This window comes from Mobula hypostoma, chromosome 5 (assembly GCF_963921235.1).
Source record: "Mobula hypostoma chromosome 5, sMobHyp1.1, whole genome shotgun sequence".
Classification (NCBI taxonomy): domain Eukaryota; kingdom Metazoa; phylum Chordata; class Chondrichthyes; order Myliobatiformes; family Myliobatidae; genus Mobula; species Mobula hypostoma.
The window spans coordinates 26,797,814-26,817,735 of record NC_086101.1 but is presented as its reverse complement, the minus strand read 5'-3'; the positions used below and the strand labels follow the sequence as shown (position 1 = coordinate 26,817,735).

Sequence of the window (19,922 nt, the reverse complement as noted above, 5' to 3'; positions counted from 1 at the left end):
GAAGTTAGAGTAAGAAGGTGAGGGGTGTGGAGGAAGGAACACAAGTGATAGGTGAAACCAGGAGTGGGAGGAGGGGTGAAGCAAAGAGTTAGGATTGGCAAATCTGATAGGAAAGGACAGAAGGCCATGGAAGAAAGGGAAGGAAGAGGAGCACCAGGGGGAGCTGCTGGGCAGGTAAGGAGATGCATCAGAGAGGGAATAGGAATGGTGGAGGGCAGGGAGGGGCAGTCGCATTACCGGCAGTTTCAGAAATCGATAATCATACCATCAGGTTGGAGGCTACCCAGATGGAACATAAGGTGTTGCTCCTCCAACCTGAGTGTGGTCTTATCACGGCAGTAGTGAAAACCATGGACTGACATGTCAGAATGGGAAGTAGAATTAAAATGATTAGCCACTGGGAGATCCCGCTTTTTCTGGCGGATGAAGCATAGGTGCTCGGTGAAGTGGGCTCCCAATCTACGTTGGGTCTCACCAATTTACAGGAGGCAACACCGGGAGAACTGGATACAGTCGATGACCCCAACAGACTCACAGATGAAGTGTCACCTCACCTGAAAGGACTGTTGCGGGCTCTGAATGGTAGTGGGGGAGGAGGTATAGGGGCAGGTATAGCACTGGTTCAGCTTACCAGGTAAGTGCCAGCAGGGAGATCAGTGGGGAGGGGTGAATTCTCACAGATATCTGGAATATACTTCCCACCCTGTTAGTTGTACAAATACCATTCCCTTTCTCTCAATTCCTCCATCCTCACTGCATCTGCTCTCAGGATGAGGCTTTTAATTCAATTCAACTCAGTTTACTTCAACTCAATTGAAGTTTAATTGTCATTTAACTATATATGAATACTAATGAATACAGCGAAATGAAGCAGCATTATTTGGGATCAAGGTGCAAAGACGCATTAACTATAGTCACACACAGTAAGCACAGACAAAATAACAATCACGTAATAAGAGTCCTGACACCCACCACCTCTCCTCCCACCACGCCCCCACGACACGATGCTCAGTTCCAGCACATACTTCAACAAACCCATATGGAATATCAGTAAAAATACAACAATGCAGAATATGCATGTATATATACAGTTCATTCCAGAATTACGGAGATATCCTCCTCCTTCAAAGAAAGGGGCTTCCTTTCCTCCACCATCAATGCTGCTCTTACCCGCATCTCTTCTATTTCCCACACGTCTTCCCTCACCCCATCTCCTGCCACCCCTCCAGGGATGGGGTTTTCTTCTCCTTACCTACCACCCCACCAGTTTCTGTGTCCAGCACATAACTCTCCATAACTTCTGCCATTTCCAGTGGGATCCCACCTCCAAGCACATCTTTCCCTTCCACCTACTTTCTGCTACCACAGGGATTGCTCCCTACGCGACTTCCTTGTCCATTCATTCCTCCCCAACGATTTCCCTCCTGACACTTATCCTTGCAATCGGAACAAGTGCTACACCTTCCCCCTACACCTCCTCCCCCATTATCATTTAGGGCACCAAACAGTCCTTCCAGGTGAGGCAACACTTCACCTGTGAGTCTGCTGGGGGTCATTTACTGTGTCCAGTGCTCCCAGTATAGCTTCCTGTACATTGGTGAGGTACGACATAGATCGGGAGTCTGCTCCATCTGCTGGAAAAAGCGGGGTCCCCAGGGGCCACCCATTTTAATTCTACAGCCCGTTCCCATTCTGACATGTCAGTCCATGGCCTCCTCTACTGTCATGATTAGGCCACACTCAGGTTGGAGGAGCAGCACCTTATAATCCTTCTTGGTAGCCTCCAACCTGATGGCATGAACATCAATTTCTCGAACTTCCGGTAATGCCCCCCCTACCCTTCAGTATTCCCCATTCCCATTTCCCCCATTTCCCTCTCTCACATTATCTCCTTACCTGCCCATCACCTCCCCTTGGTGCTGCTCTCCCTTCCCTCTCTTCCATGCCTTTCTGTCCTCTCCTATCAGATTTCCCCTTCTCCAGCCCTTTATCTCTTTCACCAGTCAACTTCCTCGCTCTTTACTTCACCTCTCTCCCTCTCCTGGTTTCACCTAACACCTGTAACAGAAATTCTGCAGATGCTGGAAATCCAAGCAACACACAGAAAATGATGGAGGAACTCAGCAGGCCAGGCAGCATCTATGGAAAATAGTAAACAGTCAACCAGTCCTGATGAAGGGTCTCGGCTCAAAACGTTAACTGTTTACTCGTGTCACATGTCTTTGGAGAGGTAGTGGAGCTTGGGAATGGGCTGCTAATATTTATGAATGAGTTTTGATACAGAATGGCGATGTCTGATTTGTAAATGGTAGGAGCTATATTTGAGAAGGGGGCGCTGTTAGGATTATGAACCAACAGAGCTCTGAAATGGTGTTGTGATTGGGAGTTGGATATTATCAGCATGTGTTTAGGGAAGTTTTCATACTAGGCAGTGGAAGATGTTTGGTGAGGTTTGTTCAACAAGAAAGAGGAAAGGAAGGAAGATGCAGAGAAACTAATGGTTTTAATCAATGAATAATCCAGGTGCACCTAATGTTTTATTGAAAGTGAAGCATAAGAGACAAAAAAGTTGAATTTGGGAGAGTGAAAGTGAGTGTTAGCTTTGTATTTCATAACAATCTCTGAGCATCAGTGTCACTGTCAATCTTACCCACTCAGGTCCCTTCAATATTACCTGAGATGATGGTTGTGTACAATTTATTCATATTTATAAATAGCTGTTGAGTAGGTTGAAGTGGAATTAAGCAATTTTAATGTTATTGTTCATTTCTCTGTAGTGTTTCAGAGCCTCGTTATTTGCAACATTTTGTCTGTTGTTGGTGCCTTCGTTGCCCTCATCTCCTGGATTGTGATTAAAGGTATGAGCACAAAGATGTGTTTGGTCCATATCCCTCTCAAGCTCAGTGACCCTCTCCAAATGTCCTTTGTGAATTGTTATTGTCCCCATCTCTCCCACTTCCTCTGGCAGCTTATTGCATACGTCCAGCACCCTCTCAGTGGAAAAGCTGGCACCTCACATGCTCTTTGAATCTCTGAAACCATCAGCCAAGATTTCCTTACCCTGGAAAAGGAGAGTGTTCTCATGACTTTATAACCTGTATAAGGTCACTCCTCAGGGGAATCAATTCCAGTTAGTGAAAAAATAACACAATCTTCAGAACATCAAATTGGACCATAAGAACGTAAGAGAGAGGAACAGGAGTAAGCCATTCGCCCCATCGAGTCTGCTCCGCCATTCAATCATGGCTGATCCAATTCTTCCAGTGATCCCAACTCCCTTGCCTTTTCCACATACCCTTTGATGCCCTGGCTAATCAAGAACCTATTCATGATTGATGCAGTGGAAACTGTGTATTTAAATGAAATATCCAAAATTTGAAAGCTTATTCTGCAATTTTCATTCAAGGACACAGAACTATTTGGTAAGGAATAGAATGATTAGTAGGAAACTGAAAAATGCAATAGAGTAATAATCACTGGGTTCATCTCCAAATCCTTGTGGAGAATGTATGCAGTTCATCTGCTCATGTAAGAAGGCTTAGGCTCAGACAAAAATAAGGGTATCTAGATCAGGCTAAAACTATCTTTGTCAAGAAGATCAAACCAATGTACAGGTCCAAATGTTATTCGTAATGCTTCAACCTATCATCAAAAATTCTTTTGGTTGTCTCACACTGTATTCACATTGATAGCTTAGAAGGACATTTCTTTCCAAATCCACACCTCAAATTGCCGAGGAAAGGACAGCAGGTGTATGAAATCACAATCACCAGTTGGGTCCCTTCCAAGTCATAACAATTCTGATTTGCAGATGTTGCTGTTCATGGTTGCTGAGTCTTGTGTCACTATGGGGACATTTTCTGGTGCTTTGCTGCCTGCAACAATGTAATGGGAGGCCTTGTGTCCAGGAAGCTTAGAAATGGGCACGAGACCAAGATCAACACCACTTTTCACCAGTCTCACAATGGATGCATTGAAGAGGATTGAAACAGCGAGGCGAGTGAGGAATCTGAGCGAGTGTTCAGCACCTGATACCAGCCTCTTGCTCGCTGTTGCCAGAGGAAGTTGTTCGCATGTGACAGTCTCCCCCTCCACCCCCCCCCGCTCACTGCTCCCAATGGAAAATTCCCTGCACTTGAATGACCTCGCTCTCCCTCCATGCTGACAGAGGATGGTACCGAAGTTCTGGGTCTGTGGTTTATAGATTGGAATGTATTTCCTGGTAGCTGCTTTATCTGTTACTATTTTGTGCAACTTTGCAGCCTGTAGGTAATGAATACTAAGCTGAACTGAATATGGACTCTTTTGATTTTGCGTTTTATATTTCTGTGCTTTTGATCATTCCTTCTTGTTCCCCTTTGCGCGTGAGGGGGATGTATGATATACTTGTTGCCATTTGTGTGATTTATTTTCTGCACTGAGGGGGTGGGGTTTATGTTTTTCTTTGAACGGGTACCATGGTTTTCTTTGTTTTGTGGCTGTCTGTGGAAAAGACGAATCTCAAAGTTGTATACTGCATATATCCTTTGAACTTTGAATCTTTTGTATCCTTTGAATTTTCACCAGCTGTGCTCTCAAGGTCTATCCAGACCCCCAAAATATGAATTAGAAACAAATTTAAATGTGTTATGAATTACTAACCAGTATTGTTGAATCTTCCCTCCAGGTGCTGTCTTTCTACCCGTTGTTGCATTATGCACTGTCTCTGCCCTGTTTTTGGCCATAATTACACCAATTGTCATTCTGAAATTTGGCTGCTCCTTTAATGGGAAATTCCAAGGGAAAAAAGGTAAAGAACAGTTCATTATTGCACAAAATTTCTTGCTTTAACAGTAAAACTATACTTGCAACTAATTATATCATTTTCTTTTGACAGGATCTCAACATTTCATTGCCTTGAGTGGTTTCATTATAATCCCCATTTCAATCACTCTCCTAAAGGAAGAGGTTCAGGAAAACAGTGAGTCTAATGTTGCAAACATTGGCATTTCTGTGTACTCAGCATGTTTTACAGTCACAAGTACTGTGCAAATTGGCCGCTCCCATCACCACTGTTAAACCCAGATTAATCTGCAATCAGTACATGTTATTTTCTGTGGATATACAAGCCTTACTTCAATGTTGGCTAAACAATCGAGCTGGTTGTTGACTTCAGGGGGTGCACACGCTCCTGTTTATATCAAAAGTGCTGATGTCAAGAGGATTGAGAGCCTCAGGTTCTTAGGAGTGAACCTCGCTAATAGCCATGTAGATGCCGTGGCCAGGAATGTGCACCATGGCTCTGCTTCCTTAGGAGGCTAAAGAAATGTGGCACTTCCACAATTTTTATAGATTCACGGTACAAAACATCCTATCAAGATGTATCACGGTCTGGTATGGAAATTTCTTTGCCCATGACCATAAGGAACTGCAGGGAGAGCTGGAAACAGCTTCATATATCACAAAAATCAGCCTTCAATTCATAGACTCTCTAAACTTCATGCTCCCTTGATAAAGCAGCCAACATAATCAATGATCTCCCTGATCTCAGACATTCTTTCTTATTCCACCCCCCCACCCCCCACCACCCCACCATTCCATCGGGCAGGAAATATTATAGCCTGAAAACAAGGGCAGTTGGTATCCCTCTGTTATAATCCTACTGAATGGCCTTTTGACCTCACAATCGACCTTGTCCTGGTCTTGTACCTTGTCTCCTTGCATTGTGGTTTCTCTGTAACTGGGTCACTATATTCTGCATTCTGTTCTTATTTTCACTTCTTTTCAATGCACTGATACTATGATCAGTATGGATGACAGACAAAATTATCTTTTCACTGTACTTCGGTAAATTTGAAAATAGCAAACCAATTTACTAACTTAATTTATGTGGATGAGGCTGAAGAGGCTTTTCATCACCTTGGTTCCCTTTTCTCCTGCCACAACCCTGGTACAAGCTGTCTGCTTAAGAACTCCTTCAGTGAGGTCAATCCTGATGCTATACTATTGGACATTGAAGACCCCGACCAGAGTAGATCCTGTCTCCTTGTTCTACTCAATGCCACCTCTAAATGGTGTTCAATATGGAGAGTTCTAATTAATTTTGCTGAGGGAGTGTAGTTGGTGGCAAACAGGAGGCCCCTTTGAGTGCACTTGACTTTGCTTAGGAAATTTATGGAGTTCAGAATCAGTAAAGAGGATAATCAATAATAGTCCCTGGCTTTTGCTTCCATACCATGCTGTGCTTTCTTGGTGAGTCGTCTTGAGCAAAGATATAGCCAGGCATGGTGACATACTCTGGGACATTGGTTACAGACCATGATTATGGATACAGACCATTGGTTATGTCCATTACTTGACTACTTTTTGATTGAGCCTTCTCAGTTTGGCACAAACTCTAGATGGTAGAGTGTACATAATTGTCCAGTCCTTGAGTCTCCCTTTGTATGTCATAGCGTTTCTTTCTGTGGTATGGTATCTAGTTTGTTTGCTAATGCTGATTAAAAATTCTTTGGGTTGTTTTACCATGGTGAAGGTGCTAAATAAGTGTTGTATTGGGAGACATTCAACTTACTCAGTGTTTCCTTCTCACACATTTTCAGATCAAAGTTGTCACACCACCATCTTAACATGGAGCATACCGATTGCATTATTGCTCAGCTGTGTTATTATAACGTCTGTGTTCTTTGCAACATATCGCTGTAAGTATCAAATCATATTAAATACTATAATTATCTTCACTTCCTGAAGAATTCAGAATTGTTGACCTAAAATGTGAACAGACCGTCACGCAAGTCGTAAAACTAGGTAAAGGTAACCCAATTAATTAAATAACACAAAAAATGTTATACTTGTTCATTTAATTATTGAGGAAAAATGATCCAATATTACATGTACTTGTTGGAAAAAGTATGTGAACCTTTGCTTTCAATTACTCATGTACATCAATAACCTCAACCAAATGTTTCTGATAACCGTTGATCAGTTCTGCACCTCGGCTTGGAGGAATTTTAGGTCATTCCTCCTTACAAAACTGCTTCAACTCTGGGATGTTGCTGGCTTCCTTGCATGAACTGTTTGCTTCAGGTCCTTTCACAACCCTTCTATAGGATTAAGGTCAGGACTTTGACTCGGCCATTTCAAAAAGCAAATCTTCTTTTGAAACAATTCTGCTGTTGATTTACGCTTGTATTTTGGATGATTGTCTTCTTGCATTATTCAACTTCTATTAAGCTTCAGGTGACGGACTGCTACTCTGACGTTCTCCTGTAAAGTGTCTTGATACAGTTTTGAATTCATTGTTCCCTCAAGGATTGCAAGCTGTCCAGATCCTGAGGCAGAAAAGCAGCTCCAATCCATGATGCTCCTTCCACCATGCTTCACAGTTGGGATGAGGTTTTGGTGTTGGTGTGCAGTGCCCCTTTTCCTCCGAACATAGCAATGTGCATTTCTGCCAAAAGGTTCCAGTTTTGTCTCAACTGTCCTCACAACATTGTCCCAGAAGCATTGTAGAACATCCAGGTAGTCTTTTGCAAACTTGAGAAGTGCAGCAATGTTTTTTGGAGAGCAGTAGTTTCCTCCGTGGTGTCCTTCCATGAACACCATTCTTGTTCAGTGTTTTTCTTGTATTGGACACATGAACAGAGACTGAGCAAGTTATAGTGTTTTCTGCAGGTGTTACCTGTTACCCTTCGGTTCTTTTCCACCTCCTTCAGCATTGCACACTGTGCTCTTGGTGTGATCTTCACTGGATGCCCTCTCCCAGGGAAAGTAGCAACAATAATAATTTTCCTCCATTTGTAGACAATTTCTCTTACTGTGGACTGATGAACACTCAGGTCTTTAGAAATGCTTTTGCAGCCTTTCCCAGTTTGATACATCTCTACAATTCTACTGGTAAGGTCCTCTGAAAGTTGTTTTGATCGAGGCATGGTGCACATGAATGGATGTTTCTTGAGAAGGGTCAGGCTTTGTCAATAACCTGACGTTGTACATCTGTTCTATAGAGTATGGCATCTCTGCAACCCACTCCTCCAGTCTCATCTCATTGACTGGAACTCTGGACCCCAAAGAGCTTTTGTAGAAGGCATTATCCCAGAGGCTCACATACATCTTCCGAGAAATATATGTAATATTGGATAATTTCTCTCAATAAATAAGTGAACAAATATAATGTTTTTGTGCTATTAATTTAATTAGCTTCTCTTTATCTAGTTCTAGTGAAGATCTGATCACATTTAGGTCATATTTATGCAGAAATAGAGATATTCTACAGGGTTCACAAACTTTTTAGCACTATGTATATCCATATTCTGTGCTTTGTTGAGTCCAGAAGTTTATATCCAAATAAAATAATTTATTTAACAAGATTAAATCCTGTGGTGTTACAGGAAAAAATACTAGCATGAGAAGAGGAATGGTTGACAGGTAGGAGGCAGTGAGTGGGAATAAAGTGGGTATTTTCTGGTCAGCTGCCAGTGACTAGTAGTATTACTCAGGGGTCAGTACTGGGACAGATACTTTTAACATCCTTTGTGAATGATTTAGATAATGGAATTGAGGGCTTTGTGACAAAGCTTGCAGATGATGCAATGATAGGCAGAGGGGTAGGTAGTGCTGAGGAAGCAAAGTGATTGCAGCAGGACTTAGACAAATTGGAAGAATAGGCAAAGAAGTGGCGGATGGAATACAGTGTTGGGAAATGTATGATAATGCATTTTGGTAAAATGAGCAATAGTATGAACTATTATCTAAATGGGTAGAAAATTCAAACATCAGAGTTTCAGAGGGAATTAGGAGTCCTTGTGCAAGACTCCCAGTAGGTTAATATACAGGTTGAGTCTGTGGTAAAGGAGGCAAATGCAATTATTCCCCTTTATTTCAAGGGGAATAGAGTATGTGGAAAGTAAGGAGATGATGCTGAGGATTTATAGGACACTACTCAGGTCGCACTTGGAGCACTGTCAACAGTATTGGGACCCCATATCTCAGAAAGGATGTGTTTTCATTGGAGAGTGTTTAGAGGAGGTTCACAAGAGTGATTCCAGGAATGAAGGGATTAACGTATGAGGAACATTTGGCAGCTTTGGGCCTGTACTCACTGGAATTCAGAAAAATGCAGGGGGTTCTCACTGAAACCTACTGAATGTTGAAAGGACTACATAAGGTGGATGTGGAGAGGATGTTTCCTATGATGGGGTTATCCAGATCTAGAGGGAATAGCCTCAAAATTGAGGGGTGATCTTTTACAGCAGAGGGAAGGAGCAAGTTTATTTTAGCCAGAGAGTGTGGAATGCTCTGCGAAGACCACAGTGGAGGCCATGTCTGTGGCTACATTTAAAGCGGAGGTTGATAGTTTCCAGATTGGTCAGGGCATCAAAAGATAGGGTGAGATGGCAGGTGTATGGCATTGAGTGGGATCCGGGATTACCATGATGGAATGGTGGAGCAGACTTGTTGGGCTGAATGGCGTATTTCTGCTCATTGTGGTCTTAAGGTCTTAAAGTCACAGACCACTTAAAGATTCTTTCACAGTACACCCAATGATATCAGCCCCACAAAATGAGTAAAATGATTTTTCCTTTAATGATTTAGCCTGTTTTAATGTCTGTTGCCCTTAAAATCCCTACGGTATGTTCAATTACAACTATAGGGAAATCACATTAACCTGGACCAAAATATAAGAGAGATTGAGTCAAATCTGACTTTTCCATAGAAAAATGGTGATGAGAAACATAGAAAACGTACAACACAATACAGGCCCTTCGGCCCACAATGCTGTGCCAAACATGTACTTACTTTAGAAATTACCTTGGTTTACACATAGCCCTCTATTTTTCTAAGCACCATGTATCTATACAGGAGTCTCTTAAAAGACCCTAACATATCTGCCTCCACCACCGACACTGGCAGCCCATTCCACGCACTCACCACTCTCTGCATTTAAAAAAAAAACTTATCCCTGACATCTCCTCCGTACCTACTTCCAAGCACCTTAAAACTGTGCTCTCTTGTGTTAGCCATTTCAGCCCTAGGAAATAGCCTCTGAGTATCCACACAGTCAATGCCTCTCAGCAACTTATACACCTCTATCAGGTCACCTCTCATCCTCTGTCGCTCCAAGGAGAAAAGGCCGAGTTCACTCAACCTACTTTCATAAGGCATGCACCCCAATCCAGGCAACATCCTTGTAAATCTCCTCTGCACCCTTTGTATAGTTTCCCCATTGAAAGAAACAATGTTCTTTGTTAACTATCTGGAATTTATAAAGGTTTATTTTATTTGTTTATAGACAGGAACAAACATGCAAGCATTGAAGTAAGACAGCAGGTATGTTATTATCTAAATGTCTGCAATTGTTTGGAACTCTGTTATAAGGCTAATTTAATATGTATTTATAAAAATGAGATGTAAATCTGGCTTCGGGCAGAGAGTGGGTTTGGGGGCTCAATATCATTAAGCATGTACCAAATGTTTGATAATTTAAAGTAATTTAAAATCTGTTGTTCCATAGAATTGTTACAATGCAAAAGGAGGCCAATTTTCCCATCAGATTTATAAGACCATAAGACCGTAAGACAAAGGAGCAGAAGTCGGCCATTCGGCCCACTGAGTCTGCTCCGCCATTTTATCATCAGCTGATCCATTCTCCTATTTAGTCCCACTCCCCCGCCTTCTCACCATAACCTTTGATGCCCTGGCTACTCAGATACCTATCAATCTCTGCCTTAAATACACCCAATGACTTGGCCTCCACTGCTGCCCGTGGCAACAAATTCCATAGATTCACCACCCTCTGACTAAAAAAATTTCTTCGCATTTCTGTTCTGAAAAGGCGCCCTTCAATCCTTAAGTCATGCCCTCTCGTACTAGACTCCCCCATCATGGGAAACAACTTTGCTACATCCATTCTGTCCATGCCTTTTAACATTCGAAATGTTTCTATGAGGTCTCCCCTCATTCTTCTAAACTCCAAGGAATACAGTCCAAGAGCGGACAAAACTTCCTCATATGTTAACCCTCTCATTCCCGGAATCATTCTAGTGAATCTTCTCTGTACTCTCTCCAACATCAGCACATCCTTTCTTAAATAAGGAGACCAAAATTGCCCACAGTACTCCAAGTGAGGTCTTACCAGCGCCTTATAGAGCCTCAACATCACATCCCTGCTCCTATACTCCATTCCTCTAGAAATGAATGCCAACATTGCATTCGCCTTCTTCACTACTGACTCAACCTGGAGGTTAACTTTAAGGGTATCCTGTATGAGGACTCCCAAGTCTCGTTGCATCTCAGAACTTTGAATTCTTTCCCATTTAAATAATAATCTGCCCGTTTATTTTTTCTGCCGAAGTGCATAACCATACACTTTCCAACATTGTACTTCATTTGCCACTTCTCTGCCCATTCTTCCAATCTATCCAAGTCTCTCTGCAGACTCTCCATTTCCTCAGCACTACTGGCCCCTCCACCTATCTTCATATCGTCAGCAAACTTAGCCACAAAACCATCTATTCCATAATCCAAATCATTGATGTACAATATAAAAAGAAGCGGCCCCAACACGGACCCCTGTGGAACACCACTGGTAACTGGCAGCCAACCAGAATAGGATTCCTTTATTCCCACTCTCTGTTTCCTGCCAATCAGCCAGCGCTCTATCCACGTATGTAACTTTCCTGTAATTCCATGGGCTCTTATCTTGTTAAGCAGCCTCATGTGTGGCACCTTGTCAAAGGCCTTCTGAAAATCCAAATATACAACATCCACTGCATCTCCCTTGTCTAGCCTACTGGTAATTTCCTCAAAAAATTGTAATAGGTTTGTCAGGCAGGATTTTCCTTTAAGGAATCCATGCTGAGTTCTGCCTATCTTGTCATATGCCTCCAGGTACTCTGTAACCTCATCCTTGACAGTCGATTCCAACAACTTCCCAACCACCGATGTCAAGCTAACAGGTCTATAATTTCCTTTTTGCTTCCTTGCCCCCTTCTTAAATAGCGGAGTGACATTTGCAATCTTCCAGTCTTCCGGAACCATACCAGAATCTATCGACTTTTGAAAGATCATCGCTAATACCTCCGCAATCTCCACAGCTACTTCCTTCAGAACACGAGGGTGCATTCCATCTGGTCCAAGAGATTTATCTACTTTTAGCCTATTCAGCTTCCTGAGTACTTTCTCTGTCGTAATTGTGACTGCGCACACTTCTCTTCTCTGCCACCCTTGAGTGTCCGGTATACTGCTGATGTCTTCCTCAGTGAAGACTGATGCAAAATACTCATTCAGTTCCTCCACCATCTTCTTATCTCCCATTACAATTTCTCCAGCATCATTTTCTATCGGTCCTATATCCACTCTCACCTGTCTTTTACTCTTTATATACTTGAAAAAGCTTTTAGTATCCTCTTTGATATTATTTGCTAGCTTCCTTTCATAGTTAATCTTTTCTCTCTTAATGACCTTTTTGGTTTCCTTTTGTAAGGTTTTAAAAACTTCCCAATCCTCTGACTTCCAACTAATTCTTGCTTCCTTGTATGCCCTCTCCTTTGCTTTAACTTTGGCTTTGACTTCTCTTGTCAACCATGGTTGCATCCTTTTTCCACTCGAAAATTTCTTCTTTTTTGGAATATACCTGTCTTGCACATTCCTCATTTCTTGCATAAACTCCAGCCACTGCTGCTCTGCTGTCTTTCCCGCCAGTGTCCCTTTCCAGTCAACTTTGGCCAGTTCCTCTCTCATGCCACTGTAATTTCCTTTACTCCACTGAAATACTGACACATCGGATTTCGGCTTCTCTTTTTCTAATTTCACAGTGAACTCAATCATGTTATGATCACTGTCTCCTAAGGGTTCCTTCACCTCAGTCTCTCTAATCACCTCCGGTTCATTACACAATACCCAATCCAGTACAGCCAATCCCCTAGTGGGCTCAACAACAAGCTGTTCTAAAAAGCCATCTCGCAGACATTCTACAAATTCTCTCTCTTGAGATCCAGTGCTGACCTGATTTTCCCAATCTACTCACATGTTATGCCAGGTTTGTTACAGATATCCCATTAGTTTCATTCCAATGCTTTCTGCACCCTACCCCCCACTGACTTTCAAATTACTTTTTTCTCATTTTTCTGACAATTGATTTCTAAAAGCTTTGACTGTTATAGTTTTAACCACAGCTACAATCAGTGAGTTCTGGATTATAATCATGAAGATCTGGAGGGGTAAGGGGAGTAAGCTTTTAGACCAGGGTTCAGAATCAGAATCAGGTTTATTATCACCGGCATGTGTTGTGAAACTTGTTAACTTAGCAGCAGCAGTTCAATGCAATACGTAATATAGAAGAAAAAATAAAATAATAATAAATCAATCAATTACAGTATACATATATTGAATAGATTGAAAATCGTGCAAAAAAAACAGAAATAATATATATTTTAAAAAATGAGCTAGAGTTCACGGGTGTAATGTCCATTTAGGAATCAGATTGCAGCAGGGAAGAAGCTGTTCCTGAATAAGTGAGTGTGTGCCTACAGGCTTCTGTACCTCCTACCTGATGGTAACAGTGAGAAAAGGGCATGCCCTGGGTGCTGGAGGTCCTTAATAATGGATGCTGCCTTTCTGTGACACTGCTCCTTGAAGATGTCCTGGGTACTTTGTAGACTAGTACCCAAGATGGAGCCTACTTAATTTATAACCCTCTGCAGCTACTTTCAGCCCTGTGCAGTAGCGCGCCCCCTCCCCCACATACCAGACAGTGATGCAGCCTGTCAGGATGCTCTCCACAGTACAACTATAGAAGTTTTTAAGTGTATTTGTTGACATACCAAATCTCCTCAAACTCCTAATGAAGTAGAGTCACTGTCTTGCCTTTTTTCTAACTGCATTGATATGTTGGGACCAGGTTAGATCCTCAGAGAGTTTGACACCCAGAAACTTGAAACTCTGCTCTTTCTCCACTTCTGATCCCTCTATTTGGATTGGTGTGTGTTCCTTCGTCTTACCCTTCCTGAAGTCCATTCCCCTGTGACCATCTCCCTCAGCAACAAGTGTGCCCCTTTGGATGCTGCCGAGTGGAGGGTGGATGGCCTACCAGGGTGCTGCAGCAGCAGCCAGGCCCATGGCACTGTGTCCGGCTCCGATGCTCTGCCAGGAAGGATGCAGTCATGTCATTGGAGACTCGACAGTTACAGGGGTGGCCAGGAGGTTCTGTGGCCATGAAAGACACACCAGAATGGTGTGTTACCTCCCAGGTGCTAGAGTGCAGGATGTTTGAAAGCAGCTGCAGAGGATTTTCAAGAGAGAGTGTGATCAGCCAGACATTGTGGTACATAAATGGCACCAATGACATGGGTAGAAAGGGGGAAGAGGTCCAGTGAAGTGAGTGTAGGGAGTGAGGGAACAGGCTGAAACTCAGGACCTCCAAGGTAGTAATACTTGGAGTACTCCTGGCACGTGCTTATCAGAGCAGTAATAGGATGATTGTACTGATGACTGAGTAGCTGAGCACATGGTGCAGGGGACAGGATTTCAGATGTCTGGATCATTAGGATCTTTTCTGGTGAAGGTGGGACCTGTATGAAAATGGCAGGTTACACATGAACTCGAGCAGGACCAAAATCCTTTGAGCAGGTTTGCTAAGGCTGCTAGTGAGTGTTTAAACTAATTTGGCAGGGGATGGGAACTGAGGTGATTGTGCTGAGGATGGGGCAGTTGGTATACAAGTCAAAACATTGTGTAGTGAGTCTGTGAGGAAGAGCAGGTGGATAATAGGGCAAAATTGCAATCAATTGGATGAGATGAAGTGCAACAAGGTGGCAAAATTGTTAAGTGTGATGAATGCAGGACTGAAGGTGTTATATTTGAATGCACGCCATATACAGAATAAGGTACATAATTTTGTAATGCAGTGAGAGATTATAGGTACATTGTAGACATTGTAGGTCGTGGCTGAAAGAACATCATAGTTGCGAGCCTAACATCCATATTGTGCCGAAAGAACAGGCTGGTAGGCAGAGGGTGGCTCTGTTGGTTAACAAAAATGAAATCAAATCCTGAGAAAGTGGTGACACGGGACTGGAAGATGTAGAACCCTAGTGGTTAAAGTTAAGAAGCTGCAAGGGTAAAAAGAAATTGATGAGAGTCAGATATAGGCCTCTGAATAGTAGCCAGGTTGTAGGAGAGAAATTACGATGGAAGATAGTAAATGCATATCAATGGGGCAATATTACAGTAGTCATGAAAATTTTAATGTGCAGATAGATAGGGAGAATGAGGTTGGTGCTGGATCCCAAGAGGGGGAATTTGTGGAATGCCTGTGAGATGGCTTTTTAGAGCAGCTTGTGATTAAACCCACTGGGGAATCAGCTTTTGTCGATTGAATGCTGTGCAATGAACCACTTTTGACTAGGGAGTTTAATGTAAAGAAGCCCTTGGGAGGCAGTGATCTTAATATGATAGAATTCATCTTGCAGTTAGAGAGGGAGAAGCTAAAGTCAGATGTAACAGTATTAAAATGGAGGAAAGGGAATTAAAGGAATGATGGAAAAACTAGCCGAAAGTTTTTGGAAGCAGACACTAGCAGGGATTACGGCAGAACAGCAATGGCCTGAGTTTGTGGGTACTTATTGGAAGGTGCAGGATAGATACTTCCCAAAGATGAATAGTCATAGTGATAGTCATACTTTATTGATCCCGGGGGAAATTGGTTTTCATTACAGTTGCACCATAAATAATAAATAGTAATAAAACCATAAATAGTTAAATGGTAATATGTAAATTGTGCCAGGAAATAAGTCCAGGACCAGCCTATTGGCCCAGGGTATCTGACCCTCCAAGGGAGGAGTTGTAAATTTTGATGGCCACAGGCAGGAATGACTTCCTATGACACTCTGTGTTGCATCTCAGTGGAATGAGTCTCTGGCTGAATGTACTCCTGTGACCAACTAATACATTATGTAGTGGATGGGAGACATTGTCCAAGATGGCATGCAACTTAGACAGCATCCTCTTTTCAGACACCACCGTCAGAGAGTCCAGTTCCATCCCCACAACATCACTGGCCTTACGAATGAGTTTGTTGATTCTGTTGGTGCTGCTACCCTCAGCCTGCTGCCCCAGCACACAACAGCAAACATGATAGCACTGGCCACCACAGACTCGTAGAACATCCTCAGCATTGTCCGGCAGATGTTAAAGGACCTCAGTCTCCTCAGAAAATAGAGACGTGTTCTAAAGGGAAGGTGAGGCAATTGTGGCTGACAGAGAAGTCAAAGACAGCATAAAAGCAAAGCAGGGCATATAGTACAGCAAAAATTAGTGTGAAGTAAGAAGTTTGGGATGTTTTTAAAACCCAACAGAAGGCAACTAAAATGCCTTACAAAAAGACCAAAATGTCGTTAGTATATTCATTTCTATGGATGGTGCCTGACTTGCTGAGTTCCTCTAGCATTTTGTGTGCATTGCTCTGGATATCCATCATCTGCAGAATTTCTTGGGTTTCTGGCTTGCTTACTTATAGAACAGATGAAATAAGAAGGTAAGGTAGCCAATCATGTAAAAGAGGATATCAAAAGTTTTTATCAGATATATAATGAGTAAAAGAGGGGCGAGAGTGGATGTTGGACTGCTGGAAAATGATGCTAGGGAGGTAGTGATGGGGGACAAAGAAATGGCAGATAAACTTAATAAGTATTTTGCATCAGTCTTCACTGTGGAAGACACTAGCAATATGCCAGAAATTCATGAGGAAGACATGACTATCATTGCTATTACAGAAGTGCTTGAGAAGATGAAAGATCTGAAGGTAGGTAAGTCATCCGGACCAGATGGACTACGCCCAGGGTTCTGAAAGAGGTAGCTGAAGAGATTGTGGTGGCATTACTAATGATCTTGCAAGATTCTGGAATGGTTTCTGAGGGCTGGAACATTGCAAATGTCATTCCACACTTTAAGAAGGGAGAGAGGTGGAGCTGTTGAAGTCCACTGTTAAAGATGTGGTTTTGAAGTACCTGAAGTCATAGACCATCAAATAGCCAGAATCAATATAATATCTCTACCTTTGTAGTCTATGCTATTAGTTATGAAACTTGGATTTCATACCCATTGTGAATTGCTATCTGAACATGCTCTGACATTTTCACATACAGTACTGTGCAAAATCCTTGGGCACGTATACTGTATAGCTAGTCTGCTGAAGACCTTTGGACAGTACTGCAGTAATTTATGTGGTGCACTGTACTCCTGCTACAGAAAAAAAAACAATTTTCATGACATGTGTGAGTGATGATAAACCTGATTCTGATGTGGGTCTCTATTGCAGGTTGATAGTGGGAAGTGGGCAAAGAGGGGAATCATGGTTGGGAAAAGGGGAACGGAGAGAGGAGGAAGTAGGAAGCACCAAGAGACATTCTGTAATGATCAATAAACCAATTGTGTGTCATCAAATTACGTTGCCGAGTGTCTCTGGACTGTGAGTGACTGCACCAATGTCAACCCTTGCTCATGTTTCCTGCCCTTAAGTGAATTTCTACCCCAGCCAGTTATGAACCTTTAATTTCATGTGCCTTAATTTTGCTAACTAATGCATTATTTGAGAAAATGCATGTAGATGATATCTGTTTTCCCTTCTTAAAATGCTTGTCTTTATTAGAATATTCCCCACAATGCATCTGGTATAAGGATTGTTGTAAACTTCCCACTGTCTATTTTGCCCATTTCTCTGTTCAGTGCTGTTTACTACTGCTGGCAATTGGAGAAAATGTTTGATTTCTACATATAACCAATATGCTTTGTTCTTTTTAGGATAATGAAGACTTATAAGATTTCAGTATTATTGACATAGAGCTGGATGCTGCAGCCGATTCACTTCAGACTCTTTAAAATGGATATGACGGGTATCAATTTTGAAACTGGGTACCAGTGGAAAAACTTTGTCCATCAATAGAGCAAATACATGCCTTCATTCCTATGGAATGGCACTGTTATTTGAAACATATTATAACAGCCCTCTGTATGATTTCAGTATTGTTTACTTTCAAAGCACTGTTAGGATACACTACTTGGTAGGTCTGATATAAGAAGCACCCTCACCAAACTAAGAGTTTCTGACCAGAGAATCAATCTTGAAATGGTGTAGCAGTTTTTCCACGTTGTGCTGGAGTTTGATGTGAATAGAAAATCAATGGAACAGTAATTGTAAGACTTGCACTTGACGACTGCCATTTGGTAGACCTGAGGACGGAAGTTGATACAGAGTCTATAGATACCAGAACCTGGAGCAAAAGAAGTAAACTGCCCGACAAACTCAGAGGAACAAGCAGAATCTCTGGAGGCAATGCGGCAGTCGAAATTTCAGATTAAGATCCTGCATCAGGGCTGAGAGTGTTGACCAAGAAATAGTTGCCATTTCAGAAGGCTTGTGCATGATAGTTGATGACAAATAATGGATGGAAAAGGTAACAAGGGAAGAGAGAAAACAGATGTATTGGTGGGGTGTAAACGACCTGAAATTAAAAAATTCCGTACTTATACCATGATAAGTTACCCAAATGGATATTAAATGTTTTTATTGTATTACAGTAGTGATTTGTGTTTTCTTGTGTCTCTTTGTTTTTCTATCTATAGTTTTAGCTTTCTTTACCTATTTGTTTGTATGACCACTTGTAATATTTCAGACTGTGTTACAGCATAAAGGAAGAGCATGAGTTTAAGTTCTTTATTGTTTTGATTTTACTTGCTGGTGAGTTGAAGCTTCAAGATGACACCAGTGACCATCAGTGATGTCCTGAATACGTTTCATTAAATTATTACTACTTCTCCTTCTTTTAAATTTGCTTCTAATACTAAACTGTGTGCCTATAATTTACAGTTTGACAATTTGTTTTTGGGACAATTGAGCAATCTGGTGTCTTTGCTGTCTCCAGGGGAATTTGCTGTGTTTGAGAATGGAATGTGCTGCAAAATGGCGAAATGCGAACCCATGATCGGCTCCATTAATCACCAATCTCACCAATTTAAGCATTGAGTAAGATTGAAATCAACACGGATGAAAGCAGAAGGCAAACGGGTGTTCAGTGCTTTCTGCCTGCATTGACCAGTCTCCCTCTCCCTCTCACTCATTACTGCAGGAGTCTTGGGTCTTTTGCATGGTTTGATTGGTGTAGATTGAGGCTGGCTCTCTTTTTAAAACAGGGTCTATGGATGATGTTACATGTGCTTCTGGTTACTTTTTTTTTCTTGCTCTTTAGCCCGATTTTGATTGGAATTATTTGACACAGACTGGCTCTGCAGCTGCAGTCAGTGAATGATATTGTGCTAAATTGAACTGAACTGAACTGAACTAAACTGTTTCAAGGACTCTGTGGTTTGACGTTCAATATTCTGTGTGTTATTCGCTCATTTTTTGTGCCAGTTGTGTGATTTGTTCTTTTTTATGGCGTGTTTGGCGTTTGATGTTTCCTTTGAATGAACTCCATAGTGTTTCTTTGTTTTTTTGGCTTTCTTTGGAAAGTATGCATACATACTTTGATGATAAATATACTTTGAATTTTCTTGACTCTTCTGAATCTTCCCGATTTTACTTTCTGTCATTTGATGACACTTTCTGACCATACGTACTCTGATGATCCAGCTGGATAAGACTGCTGAACAAATCAGAACAAAATATACCGTCAATGCCGACTCTAATGTAATATTCGCCAGGTCTCTCGAATGTAATATGTCAGGTGGATGATATTAAAAAAACATTGGGCAAGTTTCAGAGAATGCCTGAGGGAAAGAAGAAAACCAAATCAACATTCATAGTCTCATCACAACTAAGAGAGAATGTGTTAGAAACAATGTCAGCATGACAAAGACTGTGAGGTCTAAAGAATAGGTGTGTGTTAACTGAACAAATGAGAAAGGAAAAGGAGAACTGTGACAAATTACAGTCAGTAAAAACTCTT

At 41.8% G+C, this 19,922-nt stretch overlaps 1 protein-coding gene across 2 annotated transcripts in view; it reads left to right on the top strand.

Annotated features, from left to right (window-relative positions):
* LOC134346161 (HEPACAM family member 2-like) overlaps window positions 1–17,905 on the top strand; it is a 49,069-nt gene extending 31,164 nt beyond the window's left edge. Inside the window, exons 5-10 of one of the 2 annotated variants that reach the window (XM_063047474.1) lie at window positions 2,778–2,858; window positions 4,667–4,789; window positions 4,877–4,960; window positions 6,582–6,680; window positions 10,271–10,308; window positions 17,779–17,905. In XM_063047474.1, the coding sequence (XP_062903544.1) occupies window positions 2,778–2,858; window positions 4,667–4,789; window positions 4,877–4,960; window positions 6,582–6,680; window positions 10,271–10,308; window positions 17,779–17,796 (443 nt within the window). In that variant the 3' untranslated portion in view covers window positions 17,797–17,905. The remainder of the gene's footprint in view (window positions 1–2,777; window positions 2,859–4,666; window positions 4,790–4,876; window positions 4,961–6,581; window positions 6,681–10,270; window positions 10,309–17,778) is intronic. The other variant, XM_063047475.1, reaches the window with a different exon arrangement.
* The last annotated feature ends 2,017 nt before the right edge of the window (window positions 17,906–19,922 follow it).